The sequence below is a fragment of the Gymnoscopelus microlampas genome (assembly GCF_963454915.1).
Source record: "Gymnoscopelus microlampas genome assembly, chromosome: 19".
Classification (NCBI taxonomy): Eukaryota; Metazoa; Chordata; class Actinopteri; order Myctophiformes; family Myctophidae; genus Gymnoscopelus; species Gymnoscopelus microlampas.
The window spans coordinates 27,035,926-27,051,562 of record NC_139956.1 but is presented as its reverse complement, the minus strand read 5'-3'; the positions used below and the strand labels follow the sequence as shown (position 1 = coordinate 27,051,562).

The following is a 15,637-nucleotide window of genomic DNA, read 5'->3' as shown; positions in this document are numbered from 1 at the left end:
AGCGTCTGCTAAATGCCTCAATTGATCGTAAATTCTCTCTCTCTGGAAAGCAATTGCATGGACACGTTTTGAATTATAACCTTTGATTAACTGAGGATCAAACATAATTGACACAAGGAATTAACAATCACACGTTGCAGATTACAGAGACATTTTATTCACAGAATTCTGTTTACAATTACGTGCATGTGTGGGATCTCAAGATCAATTTGTTCATACAGCTTCACAGCCATTTTAACCCCTTTATATGGATAAAGGGGTTAAAATGGCTGTGAAGCTGTTTTTATACGTTTTATACGTTGGCTATTGAAAAATAGCAGATGTACAAGCTCACAGCTTGTCACTTCGTGCTGTGCTGCGAGCTTGTACATCTGCTCATTTTGAACATTCTTTTACGTTTTTTGAAATATTTTGAATAATTTGGACACAAATCTTCTCTTCTGGGGGGTCCCTGGCACAAAACCTTTGAAGATGGTAATCCGCTGCCAAATATATATTCATTTGGGCGTCCTTGGCAGAAAAAAAGTTTGAGAACTACTGCATTACACAGTATGGTTCTGCGGCCCTTCAGAACATGATGATGTGCTTAATAATAAACCACCTGTCTTATTTACACAAACTGCAAGACCAATTTCTTCTTTACAAAACACAGCATGATATAATTACACACACAGATACAAACACACACACTGTCTAGAATTGTGTAATATAATAATAGACTACATGAACACATCAATATTCCGTCGTTCTTAACTGTCTGGGAGTGGGGCGCCAACAATAAAGAATAGTTTGGAATTACTTTTCTGTTCAGCCGAGTTCTGACAATTGTGCCACTGTAATCCTTTGTTCTTGTCCAGGTTTCGTTCTGGTCGTGATTAACACATATCTTTTGGGGTCTCCATAATGGGTCTGGTGGGTCAGGTTTTGAAAAATATATTTCTCACTTGGGCATGTTTTGGGCTAGATGTTTTTCGTTTTTTTCTTCATCAAAGTGCTTGGTTGTGCTCAGTCAGGTGGTTGCAAAAAAGTCTTTGACATGGAAATAATTGTTGTCGGCTAAAGCACTTTCCCTTTTCTCTTAGACTGTTTCCTCTCGTACTCTGTTCTGTATGTAGTACAGCCCAGTCACTGCAACACAGCATATCCATGGGATTGCTGTTGAATATTGATTTGTGTCCTGGTGTCGACTCAGCCTAACGTGCTACCTATTGATTCTCTGCGGGTCTGACAAACTAGATGCAGCACAGGAAGTAGAGTGTCCAAATCTGTCCAGCCTGATGCTGGACATGTCAAACGAAAACGAATCAATATTTGATGCCATTGCATCTCGCTAGAGTTTCAATGTATTCATTTCTAACAGCTGATATAAACCCCAAAAGTCATGCAAGTTGAGATGTTTTCAGCTGAATGAACAAATTATTTGGGGGTTTGTTTGCAGTTTGGATGGCTTTAATGTTGCAGCTCTGTTGACGTTTTGGAGAAGTGTGCGGTTGCAGTCGATGAGTGTGGAGAGCCATTTTGAAGTGAGCGTTCTGAGCCTTTTGGAATATGGCCTCATGTTGCCATGGGAACAGCAGGGTTGGAGAGGCATATGGAAGAGAGTGGTTGGTAACTTGTCCCTTCCCTTGTCTTCCCTTTCTCCCTTCTACCAATCTCACCTCTTCCACCCTTCGATCTCTCTCTCTCTCTCATCCCTCCTTCTCTCCCTCCTCAGATCAAGACCATCCTGAGTGGGTTCATCATCCGGGGCTACCTGGGGAAGTGGACCCTGATGATAAAGACCATCACCCTGGTCCTAGCTGTGGCGTCGGGCCTCAGTCTGGGGAAGGAGGGCCCCCTGGTCCACGTGGCCTGCTGCTGCGGGAACATCTTCTCCTACCTCTTCCCCAAGTACAGCAAGAACGAAGCCAAGAAACGAGAGGTGAGAGGGTTGCAGCCAACCATTATTAGATATACACTGTAAACTGTTCTAAATGCAAAACTTGACAAATGAGTGTTTCTGCATGCATGTCCACCAGAGAGTGCTGAAAATTCCAAATCAAACTTGGGCTTAAATACAGACACAGGGTTATGATCATCATGCTTCTCATGCTGATCAGCGTATAGATTAGGAGTGTTAGAACTTGTTTGTCTGTCCACTAACATTTTTGTTGCTATTGCAAGAAACCTCAGAACCCTCTTATCTCCATATTTTAACTTTTTATATTTTTTGGTAAATTAATGGCCTACTTCATCATACTACAGTGTCACACAAAAGTAGCAAAAATTGCCGATCTACAAGCTCAAGACGTGTAGTAATACGCATTTTGAGCTTGTAGATCTGCTATTTTTGCAACTTTTTTATTTTAATTCAGAAATGTAACACTTTTGGACATCTGGTTTTGTAACAATGTTTTGTGCGTCACGTCAGACATGCATACACAGAGTTCAAAGACACATCTGTATAATTTGACAGTTGTCTGCATTTAATCCATCCTAAATATCAGGAACAGTGGGCGCTACAGGGTTAGGACCTTCTGTTTCCCATGTGGCCTCTCTACCAGCTAGGGCTGTCCAGTCAAAAATGTTTACCCAGCAGTCAAATTCATAACATTTCATTGTATGATATTGGATGACTAAAACTTTATTTGATTAATTTTCCGTTGATTAATTAATTAATCGGTTATTTTTAGTAGTAGTGTATGGCAAGTTTGTTTGTATGGCACATTTCAACAACAAGGCAATGTAATGTACCTTACATTAAGCAAAAGGGCATTTGAATGCAGTAAAAAGAAAGAAAAGAAAAAAGAAGTGTAGAGTTAGTAGTGTAGAGTTCCTAAAGGTGCAGTAAGTTTAAAGTAGCAGTAATTAGCTGCTGTAAAAGCTTTTTGACTTTAACCCCTTAAGCCCGTCATCATGTGACAAATAGCTGAGCTCACAGTGTGTGTGTTGTGAACTTGTAGATGGGCTAATTTGGAAAAAAACCTTTTGAAATGAACATCTTTCTATGACATAAGGATGGCACAGTTCCTATTTTGGGGGATTTATTTTCGGCTTTTTATGCCTTTTATTATTGATAGGATAGTAGGTTGACAGGAAATGGGGAGAGAGAGATGTTACACGCAGCTAAGGCCGTCAGGATCGGGACTCGAACTGTCAGGCTATATTGTAGCATAGGTGCCCAGACCGTTACGTCAGCGGTACGGGCCAAGGATGGCACAGTTAATGTGGTTAATGGCCTCTCGTGGTACCTTTTCTTCGTTCCACTCTTCTTATGATGACTGTGTGTGCCCCTCAGTACAAGCGTGTGTGTGTGTGTGTGTGTGTGTGTGTGTGTGTGTGTGTGTGTGTTTGTGTTTATGTGAGACCTGTGTTTTGGTGCTGATCTCTGCTGAGGTGCGTTTGTTTTGTCCACTCAGGTCCTCTCTGCTGCCTCAGCAGCCGGTGTGTCCGTGGCTTTCGGCGCCCCCATAGGAGGAGTGCTCTTCAGCTTGGAGGAGGTATGCCTCTCAATGTATCCACACCAACAGGACTACGCATAATAGAATAACATTTTAAACACTATCACTTTATGTAAACAGTATGACTGTGAATATACTCTTATTTTCCTGTTTGACATTTTCCTTTTTTCTTATGATTTATCTTTTGAGCTGCAATCTGTGAAAGCTTGAAAGTGTAGTGTGACAATAAGGTTGGAGGTGAAGCCAGCTTACAGGCTCAATTTGTAAAGATCAGGTTCAAGACGTTTGTCCCAAATGGGAAATTTGATTTTATTGGAGTTGGGGTATGCATACAAATATACAATAAATCTATATATTTTAACCTATATTCCTCTGTTGCTCCCATGTTAACTGTGTTATTCAAAAGTATGTTTTCAGTCAACTCAAATAGGCATATTCCCTGTATGTGCAAACATATACAGTATATAATATAAATCTTTTTAAGAATTCTGATTCTGCAATCAAAACATGTATAACCTGTACAGTAGGTACTCTCTTGTGTGTTATAACTGAGGAAGCTTTGAGGAACTATGACAGGATTGAGATGCATTGAATTCTAATATTCTGTTCATAAATGGTACCATATAAATATTGTCTCATCAGCAGTAGTAGCTATTTGTAGTTGAAGCTACACATTAAAATGTAGACAAACTCTACAGAGAATCCACTGTAGACTAATTCGATCAAATACTATTGTCTATTCACATATAATAGACCATTTTCTTGTTACTGGCTTCATTTTCAGATTTATTTTTGTCTTCTGAGGTATTAAAATGTTACAGAACACCATTGAGTGGGTAATAAGTTATGGACTTGCTTTATGTTTTGTGAATATTTTCTCCAGGGACTATTTTGGGCTTGACTTTTCAAATCAATCCAATATTTTGTGTGTTACATTATTAATAATCTCAAGCAAGTTTGAAGTCTCTGCAAGTTGATTTTCATACCATACTCAAATAAATAGTATCCAATGTCTTCCTCTAAAATCAAACAAACTATGATCATCAGTGACGTATTCTGTAGGTCATACTCAATAGGCTAAACACATGGTAGGCCACCGACCAGTATGGTTCTTTTAACCCATTTAAACCGGGAACGCATCTGTTTAACCACTTAAACCATTATTTTATACTTTGGCTATTCAAAAATAGCAGATATACAAGCTCATAGCGCGGCACAGCTTGTAGATCTGTTGCTACTGGGGGTCCCTGGAACAAAATATTTTCAGGTGGGGGTCGGCGGCCAAATAAATATCATTTTGGTGGTCCTTGACATGAAAAGGTTTGAGAACCACTGATCATAGAAACATACGTTTTTCAGAAAACTGTGTAGGATTTAGAAGACATTTTGTAGAATCGGACCCCCAGTAACCTCAGGCCTTAATGGGTTAAAATCTGCAACCCCCCTTTCATCTCTCCTGTCCAGGTGAGCTACTACTTCCCTCTGAAGACGCTGTGGCGTTCCTTCTTCGCCGCACTGGTGGCGGCATTCGTCCTGCGCTCCATCAACCCGTTTGGCAACAGCCGGCTGGTGCTGTTCTACGTGGAGTACCACACGCCCTGGTACCTGTTCGAGCTCATCCCCTTCATCCTGCTGGGGGTGTTCGGGGGCTTGTGGGGGGCCTTCTTCATAAAATGCAACATCGCCTGGTGCAGACGACGCAAGTCCACCCGCTTTGGTGAGGAGACTTCTCGCCAAAGCCCGACCAATGCCAATCTTTGGGGGATTCGGATGCTGATCCCAATTTCTTTGTGTCCTAGTGCCACCGGTTACCAATATTTTGGCAAAAAGTGCAAAATTCACAAACCAAACCTTAGATTTTATTATCTTCTATTTGATAACCTTTAACCTTTTACAAGCAAATTATAAGCACGTTTTATTTAACCACTTAAGCCCTATTCGAAACTTTTTTCAAATAGGTCATCTACAAGCTCACAATGCTATGCATTGTGATCTTGTAGATCTGCTATTTTAGAAAACTTTTGAAAACTTAATAAAGCCAGAATATAGGGACACCAGGTTGAAAGTGGTTAAATATTGGGACATACCGATACCAATGTCGTTTAAAAAAGACAAATAATAGCTGCTTACAACGCAATAATAGCAAGCTTACAACGCGTCACTTTGTGACTCGTTGTAAGCTTGTAGATCTGCTATTTATTATATATTTTTTAAGTATAGTCAGTCATTTCTTTGTATATTCTTAGTTATTTGTCATATCTGCCCTGTGCAATTTTTTATCATGAAGCTTAAAAGGCAAACAGAAATAACGTTTTTATTCATATGTTCATATTTATTCATATTTGTGACAATTAATCGTCAACTTAAATGTATAATTGTGACAGCCCTACTTGACATTACTTTTTCCGTCCCTCTGCCCCACACACGCAGGCAAATACCCAGTCCTGGAGGTGATCCTGGTGGCGGCCATCACCGCGGTGGTGGCCTTCCCCAACCCGTACACGCGGCAGAACACCAGCGAGCTGATCAAGGAGCTGTTCACTGACTGCGGCCCGCTGGAGTCCTCCCAGCTCTGCCAGTACCGCAGCCAGATGAATGGCAGCAAGGCCTTCACCGACACGCCCAACCGGCCCGCGGGGCCGGGGGTCTACTCCGCCATGTGGCAGCTCTGCCTGGCGCTCATCTTCAAGATCATCATGACCATATTCACCTTCGGCCTCAAGGTACAGGGGGAGGGGCACAGATGTGATAAGCGATGGGATTTTATTATTAAATACATTTAATTATTAATAGGTTTCTCAAGAGACCTGTTTAGTGTCTGTGTAGAGATTCGATATGCCTTACACATTCTGTGTATTTTCTGCACAAAATCTCCATGATTAGATTAAATATAAAATGCTAAACCTCTGTGTATTAATAACTTTTACTTAGTTAGTGCACTAACCCTAAACACTCATGCGAGTGTAACGACCACGGTATCAAAACCCTTCTGTGCCCTCCTCAGGTTCCAGCGGGCCTGTTCATCCCCAGCATGGCCATCGGGGCGATAGCGGGCCGCATCGTGGGCATCGCCGTGGAGCAGCTGGCGTACTATCACCACGACTGGTTCCTGTTCAAAGAGTGGTGCGAGGTGGGAGCAGACTGCATCACCCCGGGTCTCTACGCCATGGTGGGGGCCGCCGCATGTCTGGGTGAGTCTAACCTCGCGTCACGAGGCTTTCCACCATGGAGAAAAGCCTGGTATTCATTTTCCGGTGGGCGTCACTTCGTTTTTGTTCCCCACATAATGCAAATTAAATTAGTTTAGTCTCGCTAGTCGTGCTCTTTTGGTATAATAACCTTTGAACTCATATATTCAAAGATTTGCTCAAATGTTTACGATTTTTCAAAAATTGCAGATCTATAAGCTCATAGCGTGGCACAAAGTTACGCACTATGAGCTTGTATATCTGCTATTTTTGAATAGCCAAAGTATAAAATATGGTTAAAGTGGTTAAACTGATTGTGATGCTGTATTAACTGATTTAGCTGGGGACCCCCTGGAGCCCCCCAAAGACCACTCACTGAGAGCCAATGCTGTAAGATTCTAATCTCTCCTCTGCCCCGTCCCGTCGTCGTGGCCAGGCGGCGTGACCCGCATGACCGTCTCCCTGGTGGTCATCGTGTTCGAGTTGACGGGCGGCCTGGAGTACATCGTGCCCCTCATGGCGGCGGTCATGACCAGCAAGTGGGTGGGCGACGCGTTCGGCCGCGAGGGCATCTACGAGGCCCACATCCGCCTCAACGGCTACCCCTTCCTGGACGCCAAGGAGGAGTTCACGCACACCACGCTGGCCCGGGACGTGATGCGTCCGCGGCAGAGCGACCCGCCGCTGGCCGTTCTGACCCAGGACGACCTGACGGTGGAGGACCTCCAGGCGGTCATCAACGAGACGAGCTACAACGGTTTCCCCGTCATCGTGTCCAAGGAGTCTCAGAGGCTGGTGGGCTTTGCCCTGCGCAGGGACATCACCATCGCTATAGGTGAGGCTTCCAAGTGCTGCCAAAGGTTTTACATTAACCCATTTAGACCTGTTACGCCTATACGTTGTTATGCCTTTCAAGCTGGGAACATGGGTCCCAGCTGGGTCATTTTAGTTGTTGCTATATATCGCTGTTGTCGGGCAGAAACCTCTTATCTCCATATTCTAACTTTTTGTGTTTTTTCGTAAATGAATGCCCTACTTGATCATACGACAAACAGCGTCACACAAAAGTATCAAAAGTAGCGGATGTACAAGCTTGAAACACAGCACGAAGGATATGAGGTTTCCACCCGACAGAGACGATATATAGCAACATATTAGATTTTTTTAAACGTTTTTCAGGAAACTTGGGTAGGATTTAGAAGGCGTTTTTAGAATCGGCCTCAGGTCTTAATGGGTTAAAGGCTCTTTTCCCCTCCGAGAAAGAATAATGCACGCCCTTCTTTGCCTCCATACTGTATTATGCATGGATGGCACCCTTTCTGCTGACTGGAATCTCAGTGTCAGCATGTGCCCTTGTTTGTCCCCATAAACGACTTAAGTGGATTAAAGTGTAACTTGAACAAATAAATGTTCCTGATAATGTGCATGCCCTCCCCCCTGTCTCCTTCTTTCTCCCTCTGTCTCTTTCTTTTCCGTCCGTCTCACTTGTTTCTGTCTCTCCCACATTTCTCTCTTCATCTCTCTCTCTCTGTCTCTTTCCCGTTGTCTGTCCCCTTCCGTTTGTCTTTTTTCCTCCCCACCCTCCTTCCACTCCGTCCCATCAAACAGAGAACGCGCGTCGTAAACAGGAGGGCATCATGCTGAACTCCAGGGTGTACTTCACCCAGCATGCCCCCACCCTGCCGGCCGACAGCCCCCGGCCCCTCAAGCTGCGCTCCATCCTGGACATGAGCCCCTTCACCGTCACTGACCACACCCCCATGGAGATTGTGGTGGACATCTTCAGGAAGATGGGCCTCCGCCAGTGTCTGGTCACTCACAACGGGTAAGTAAGACATTTGAACGGAATGGGAAAAACGTATGCGTGTGTACATTTTGTACAAAACTAAATTTGGTGCATAGAAGAAATAGCACTGAGGGAAAGGGCAGACGACTTTCTGCTTCCCCCCAGTTCTCCTTTCTTTCATTCACACTAGCTAACATTTTAAAGGGGGCAACAGTGAACAGACAAGCACTTGTGCACACACACACACACACACACACACACACACACACACACACACACACACACACACACACACACACACACACACACACCATTGCATGGCCCCTGTAACCAGCATGTTCTGTGCCCTAGTCGAAGTTGTACTTGATTGCGTGCCGATTTGTGCACCGACAATAGAAGATCTATAAGACTGCAGATCAGCTATTTGTGGTGCGCGACACAGGCGGGCAACTAAGAATAAATCATCCTTAACTGTCCTGACCTGTACCCTGCTACTGAAGAAATACCACCTGGTTTATTCAGTAGTGGGAACTCGACTACCACATAACGGGTATTTTGACAAATGAACTCACACAAGGCAGCTTTCTTAAGGAAGCCAGTGCACGTCTGCTCCCAAAACGAGAAGTGAAAAGGAATTTGGGTTTGGGGAAGAAAGTCTTAAGTTATTCGGCGTGATTTCTCATATGATTAAGAAAGGAGAACAATGGCACTGTTCATGGTAATGCTAGCGCTGAGAAGTTCTTTCACCATCAGGTGCTCCAGTTGTCAGAGATCCAATCAGGGAAGGAACTGTCGTCCCTCTAGGGAGCCACCTGCTGGGGAGATTTAGTAATTACAGGACAAATTTGTTTACAGCATTTAATTACAAAGTGAAGTGCAGGGTCTGAGGTCTCATATGGCAGCAGCATGTTTGTTTTTATTATATTTTTAATTGTTTTGAATCCTTGTTAATACCCCACATTTAATTTTATATTGTATTTTTATTGAGTTTTGATACAGTGACAATGAGCGTTTAGTAGATCGATTTGATTCAGTTAAAATCTTTTTTTTTTAAAGACTAGTCAAATAAAATGTATTGAAACGTGTTCCTTATTTCCATTACATTATATTACAGAAACAACTCAACTCTCACCACCATTCACTCACCCACCCGCTCTTACAAATACTAGTGTCCAATTCCAGTCCCTCAAATTCCAAATTCCACTTTTATTAACAGTTTTATTACGTTGCTATTATGTTGACTGCCTTTTATGTTGTGTAGTGTTAAGTTTAAGTTATTTATTTGTGTTAAGTTATCCCTGTTATGTATGCTTTGTGCTGCTGCTGTCTCGTATCTCTCTCTCTCCCTCCCTGTCTGTCTGTCTCTCTCTCTGCCTCTCTCTCTTGTTGTTGTTGTTGATGTTGTTGTGTGGGGGTTGTTGCCGAGTAACGGGTGTGTGTTGCAGGATTGTGTTGGGCATCATCACAAAGAAGAATATTTTAGAACATCTGGAGGAGCTGAAGCAACACACGGAGCCCCTGGTGACTAGCCACGCCCCCTCCCTCTTTTAAACCCCTCCCCCCACACACACCTCTGTTCTCTTAGGCGCCGCCTCTTAGGAAGGGATGCATGAAACTTGTGGTGTGGAGTGTATATATATATAAAGTGTTGACAGTTCCCGGTGCTTCCTAAAGAAGCCACCATCTTCTTCTCTTCCCTCCACCCGTCCTTCTTGTCACTTAACTTTTATTAAGCACTTTCACTTTGTGGGGTTTGGTGGTTTGGTGTGGACTTCCCTTCTAACGGAGATGTTCATCGTAGCAACAAAACACAAAGAATGCGTAGAGCATAATTTCTTGGCATCCATTTTCATTGCTAAGCAGCTGCTCATTACAGTTTAGTTAGTGAACATAGAATACATTTTCGCTAGTCTTTTTCCTAGCTTGGTAATATATATGGGTCCTGTAATGGTGGACCTCTAATGGGAACTGTCACAAACAGAGACTTTACTAGTTTCCCTGACTATAGCTTTCCAAGTCCATGCTCATAAAGCTGCATCTTAGTTCCAGTAACTCCTGCTTAGTAGTGTGTGAACTGTGTCACAAGCATGTCCTGTTAACCACTTGAGCCCTATATACCAGTGGTTCTCAAAGTGGAGTCCAGGGACTCTCTGGGCTCCTTTTCGGGGCGCAGTCCAAATTGACCCTTACAAGTCTGTAACTCTGACAGTATACAAAGGGAACCAAATGGAGCCGTTCCGTTTGTATACTGTCAGAGAGTTGAGGGGAGACCGTGACATTTAAAAGTTTGAGAACCATTGCTATATACAGTTCTTCATTCTGTGGAGAATAGCGAAAATAGCCATCTACGAGCTTGTAGTTCTGATATTTTCGCTATTGTTTTGTTAATCTTTGACCATTTCTGACAGTATAACTCCAAAAGAGGGACGGACGACAGGGTTAAAGTGGTTAAAGGACCATACCGGCATCACTACATGTTTTTGGCCTATAGTACAACTTCCGCCATATAACGTACATAGGTTCGATGCCAGGCCAAGCCAGCAATGTGTCGATGTGTGTACCTGAGTAAGACTCTTAACCCCTAATTGCTCCCAGAGCACCGTAGAATGTCTGCTCACTGCTCCTAGTTGTTCTAGGATGAGTAAATGCAGAGGACAAGTTTCACGTATGTGCAAATATACAGTGACAATAAAACCACCCCAAGGAGTGGGGACTATTCTATTCTACATAAGAGTTCAAAACATTTAATCCCTGACCGAGTGGATCACATTTGGATTTTGGGTGTTAAAGATATTATTTGATTAAAGGACCATTTTCAAGTGTATCTTCGTATAATTGGTCCTCTCTCATGCCCATTATAAGATGGTACCATTTCAGTCTACTCGGTCTGTGTCTCAGAAGGAGGCCTGTGAACAGTTCGGAAACCTGCATAGCGTGGCACAGAGTGCCGCACTATGAGCGTTTTTGCAAATCTTTGAATCTATATTTTTTAAAGCAAATTTGTAACTCAAATCTTTGCTTCTGGGGTTCCCTGGAACAAGATCTCTCGCTCTCTCTCTCGCTCTCGCTCTCTCTCTCTCTCTCGATGATGTCATTGGTTGGCAGGTTTCTGAACTGTCCACAGCCCCTTAGCCCACCAATGACATGCAGAGTGAGCAGATGGAAATTGTGCCATCTTATAATGAGCATTAGTGAGGACCAATTATATCGTTACTGTCTGGCAGAAACCTCTTATCTCCATATTTTAACTTTGTTTTTCATAAATGAATACCCTACTCCTACGTCGACATACTACAGTTTCACATAAGTAGATTGCCAAAGTTATGAATGGACATTGATGTAGTGATGCTGGTATGGCCCTTCAGGATTGGTAGAAGACTTTAAAATAGCATTTTATACATACTGTAGCTGTCATTTCATTCCCCCATCCTTAGAAAGCGATATCTTCATAATTAATCATGTTTTCTTTGTGTTTGTGTGATCTATGTCTGTGTGTGTGTGTGATCTATAAGAGTCATGTTTAAGATTATTATCGCATCATACTACATATATCTCTCTCTCACTCACTCACTCACACACACACACACACACACACACACACCATAAGACAGCCATCTCTTTGGGGAAAAGTTATCTACCACAGTTAACAACTGCTTTTCCCTTTCTTTTTCTTTCTTTTTTTTTCTTTTTTCTTTCTAATCCCCCTCGCCCCCGGGTCTGCACAGATCGATGACATCTGACCCTGACTCGTAGCCGTGACCCAAACAACCACTTGGCGAGTAGCTAGCCGCCTTTGGGAAGCAGATCATTGTTTGTTTATTTCTAAGGGGTGTGGGGGGATATTGATTATTTTTAGGGGTGCAACATTTAATCAAATGGATTTAATTGATTATATAGAATAATAGATAATTAATATAGTATCCCTATTTTGGGCATGTCATAATATATCATGCCCAAAATAGGGATTAGATTAGATATTAGAGCGAAGAGTTTTAAAAAATAGTGAAAATAGCCGATCTACAAGCTCACAACGAGCTTGTAGATCGGCTATTGTCACAGTTTTTTTAATGACACCGCTGTGCAACCTATACAATAGGGCTTAAGAGGTTAACCGTTTCATTGATATCTAAAACAAATAAATAAATATTTTAAAAGCACACTTATCGGTTATTTCGAAATAGTACGCGATAGAATGATCGCTTAGAAAATAATGGATAGTTGCAGCCCTAATTATTTTCTGGAGGGGAAGAGGGAGGGAGGGATGGAGGAGGGAGAAGAGATTAAGAGGGATAATGTTCGATTCCCCCAGTATCCCTCCACTCTTCCTCTTCCTCCAAGCCTCCCCTGGTACTAGGAGGGTGTGTAGTGCTACAATGAGCCCTGTGGTGTGATTTGATGGTATAGCTGTAGTGGTTCTAGTGAGCTAGCTTTTCAAGGCCTGGGTTATACTTGGTTGTGTGTGGTTTTTGCACACCGGAAATAGCTGATCTACAAGCACACAGCGCGTTGCGCTGCAAACTTGTAGATCGGATGTTTTCGGTAAGCAACACCGCCGCACAACTAAGAATAAATGAGCCGTAATATTATGACCAAGCCAATCCCCTGCACTCCTCTGGCATCCTCCCATGTTGTCACCCCACCTTAAACTCCTCACCCCCAAACCTCTGTGATATGAATCGATCTAGTCTTAGCCTGGTGTCCCAAATGCATTTTAGCGCTACGGTCACTTATTGGTTTATATTTAGAATATGGCCCTAGGGCTAATTTGCCCTTGGGAAATTCTGATTTGCTTCACTTAGCATTTTTAGTATTTCCTCCAGTATTTCTCCTGCTCCTCAGTAGTTCTATAGCAGTAAATCAAGCTCCACTCCTACAGGTCATAGCCTCTTGGAGGCCGTCTCAACTCAGACCTGGGTTCAAATGCTGCTCATATTTTTTTAGACATTCTATTGTACTGTATGTGCATTTTATCTGTTTAAAAAAAGTTCAAATACAGTTGAGTGAAAGTTGTAATAAGCTTCCTCTGGGCACCAGACAAGTATCAATTCTCCCTCATAATAATTACTCACAACTAAATTACATTCAAAAGCTTTTTATTTAAATATTTTCTTTCTTTGTCAATTTACGTCTGTGGCTTGTGATCATATTTATATATCACACATTTTCTGTTCATGCAATTAGTAAGTGTAGAATATTGGCACACAAACACCCACTAAAGTTGAAAGCAGTAGAGATCTGGAAATTAGTCTTAAAAAATACAATGAGCTAAATTACCATTTTTGGCACGTGACCAGTAGTTCTAAAACCTTGGGATTTTGTCACACATTATTATTGAAATATATACTATATAGAACTATACAAAAAGTACTGTATCAGTACTTTGTGCATACCCAATACAGAGGCAAATGCTATACACATTTTTATTGTGTTATAGAGATTATTTTTCATGGATATGAATACAGTTGTGCATAGAGATTTGTACTTGCTCTTTGGTGTGCCTTGGACTCACAACGTGTGAAAACCACTGTACTAGACCCGTCCTTATCTGTACTTCAAAACTTGAAAATATGAACTAAATGAAAAGTTAAGTCTGTCTGGCCGCCTGGTGACCCTGGTTTACTTTAATGAAATGATGAAGCTATTTGGAGATGAGGTCTGCATTATTCTATTCCTGTAACCAACCACCTCTCCTGACCACTACCACATCTTCCTGCTCAGACACACTCTTCTCTCCAAGGTCTTGAGATGCTTCTCTGCACCTGACCTTAAAGGACCTTACCAGCGTCAGCACATGTCATTGTCTATACACAACTTTGGCCATATAGCGTACATAACTCTAGACCATTTTATCTGACATTAAGCTAGGCTCACACTACAGGATAATCTGTTATTTTGGGGTCAGAAACGCCCCTTCTGATAATCGCATTCCCGCTCTGAGGCTGTTTGGAAACAATTATCTCTGCCCAGATGATCCTGTAGTTTGAAGGGTTCACATATCTAATCTCAAACCTAACAACCTGCTCACAGACGCATCGATAATTATCAAACATGTTTGATATTTATCTGGAATGGACGCATGCGAGTACAACAGCTGAGAGCGACTAATTGTACAAGAGTGAAGTGTGAAACGTAGAGCCGAATCTACGACGCATCTGAAACGAGGGATTTTCTCAAGGCTGAATTTCTATGTCTAGCATATGTTTTCCCACACCTTTTCATCATCATTAGCAGTAAATGGGGATGAGTAAGGACCAAATATAACATTATAATGCAGTCTAAAGAAGAAGGAAGAATTGTTTACGTTCATGTATCGTATGTGGTCAAAGTTGTTATTAGATGATGCCGGTATTGTCCTTTAAAACTGTTCATGGCTGAATTCAAGAGCGCTGGTACTTGCTGCTCACTATGGTCATTTGTAAACATTATGAAATGTAATGCGTCCCATTTGCATGACACCTCATTCCAGAAATCAAAAGGTGCTGAGTAAGCTTGTGAGGTGCTCTTGAATCAGCCTGACCAGGCACTTAGAATATTGAGCCAAGTCAGACTATTGTCTGTTGTTTGGTTGGCAATGAAGAAATATTATGTACAAGGAGAGGACAAGGGAGGAGCCCATTTTAAAATGGAGTGTCTGAAAAATTGGCGCACAACACACTTGTGAATTTTCACTAGATTGCCGTTAGTCACAGTTTTCCAGAAGCAAAAATTATTGTTACATGTGGTAACTTGCGCCCTGCGTATGATCACAGGCTTCGTTTGCTAATGGGGCTTCATGGGTTGAACGTCGTCATGTACATAAAGATGTGTATATCAAGCCATAGAGCCCTATTTGGGCGAAGCCTGTGCAAAATAAAACAAAAGAAGCAACACGATAATATTGGACAGTCTGCTATGGGGGCATCAAGCAGCAGTGTATATCCATAATGTACAATAATGACTCGACATAAACCTGTGTCTGTCTACACCTCCAGACAGGCACGTTAACATACGCACACTGCCCTCATGTCTTCACAAGGGGGAACTTTGCTTTAATCTTTGATTTTTAAAAGTCAATTCTATTATTTGGATGATGACACAAGTTATGAATATCTTTCAAAAACATATGTATGTATGAGAAAAGTATTGATTGGATAACCATACACTTCAGCCTTCTCTTTGCAGTCAGGGTGTCATGCTCGCACTGCCTGTGTGTCCTGCTGACTGGCTGGGATGTGAACATAAAA

The 15,637-nt window shown here is 42.3% G+C and overlaps 1 protein-coding gene across 5 annotated transcripts in view; it reads left to right on the top strand.

Annotated features, from left to right (window-relative positions):
- The window catches only part of clcn3 (chloride channel 3), a 64,319-nt gene that overhangs the window by 44,046 nt on the left and 4,636 nt on the right, over positions 1–15,637 (top strand). For 3 of the 5 annotated variants that reach the window (XM_084042482.1, XM_084042483.1, XM_084042481.1), the window contains exons 6-13: positions 1,715–1,921; positions 3,399–3,479; positions 4,905–5,157; positions 5,871–6,163; positions 6,445–6,631; positions 7,065–7,463; positions 8,237–8,453; positions 9,860–9,935. In XM_084042482.1, the coding sequence (XP_083898608.1) occupies positions 1,715–1,921; positions 3,399–3,479; positions 4,905–5,157; positions 5,871–6,163; positions 6,445–6,631; positions 7,065–7,463; positions 8,237–8,453; positions 9,860–9,935 (1,713 nt within the window). Of the gene's footprint in view, positions 1–1,714; positions 1,922–3,398; positions 3,480–4,904; positions 5,158–5,870; positions 6,164–6,444; positions 6,632–7,064; positions 7,464–8,236; positions 8,454–9,859; positions 9,936–12,139; positions 12,190–15,637 lie in introns of all 5 variants that reach the window. The other 2 variants (XM_084042485.1, XM_084042484.1) reach the window with 2 other exon arrangements.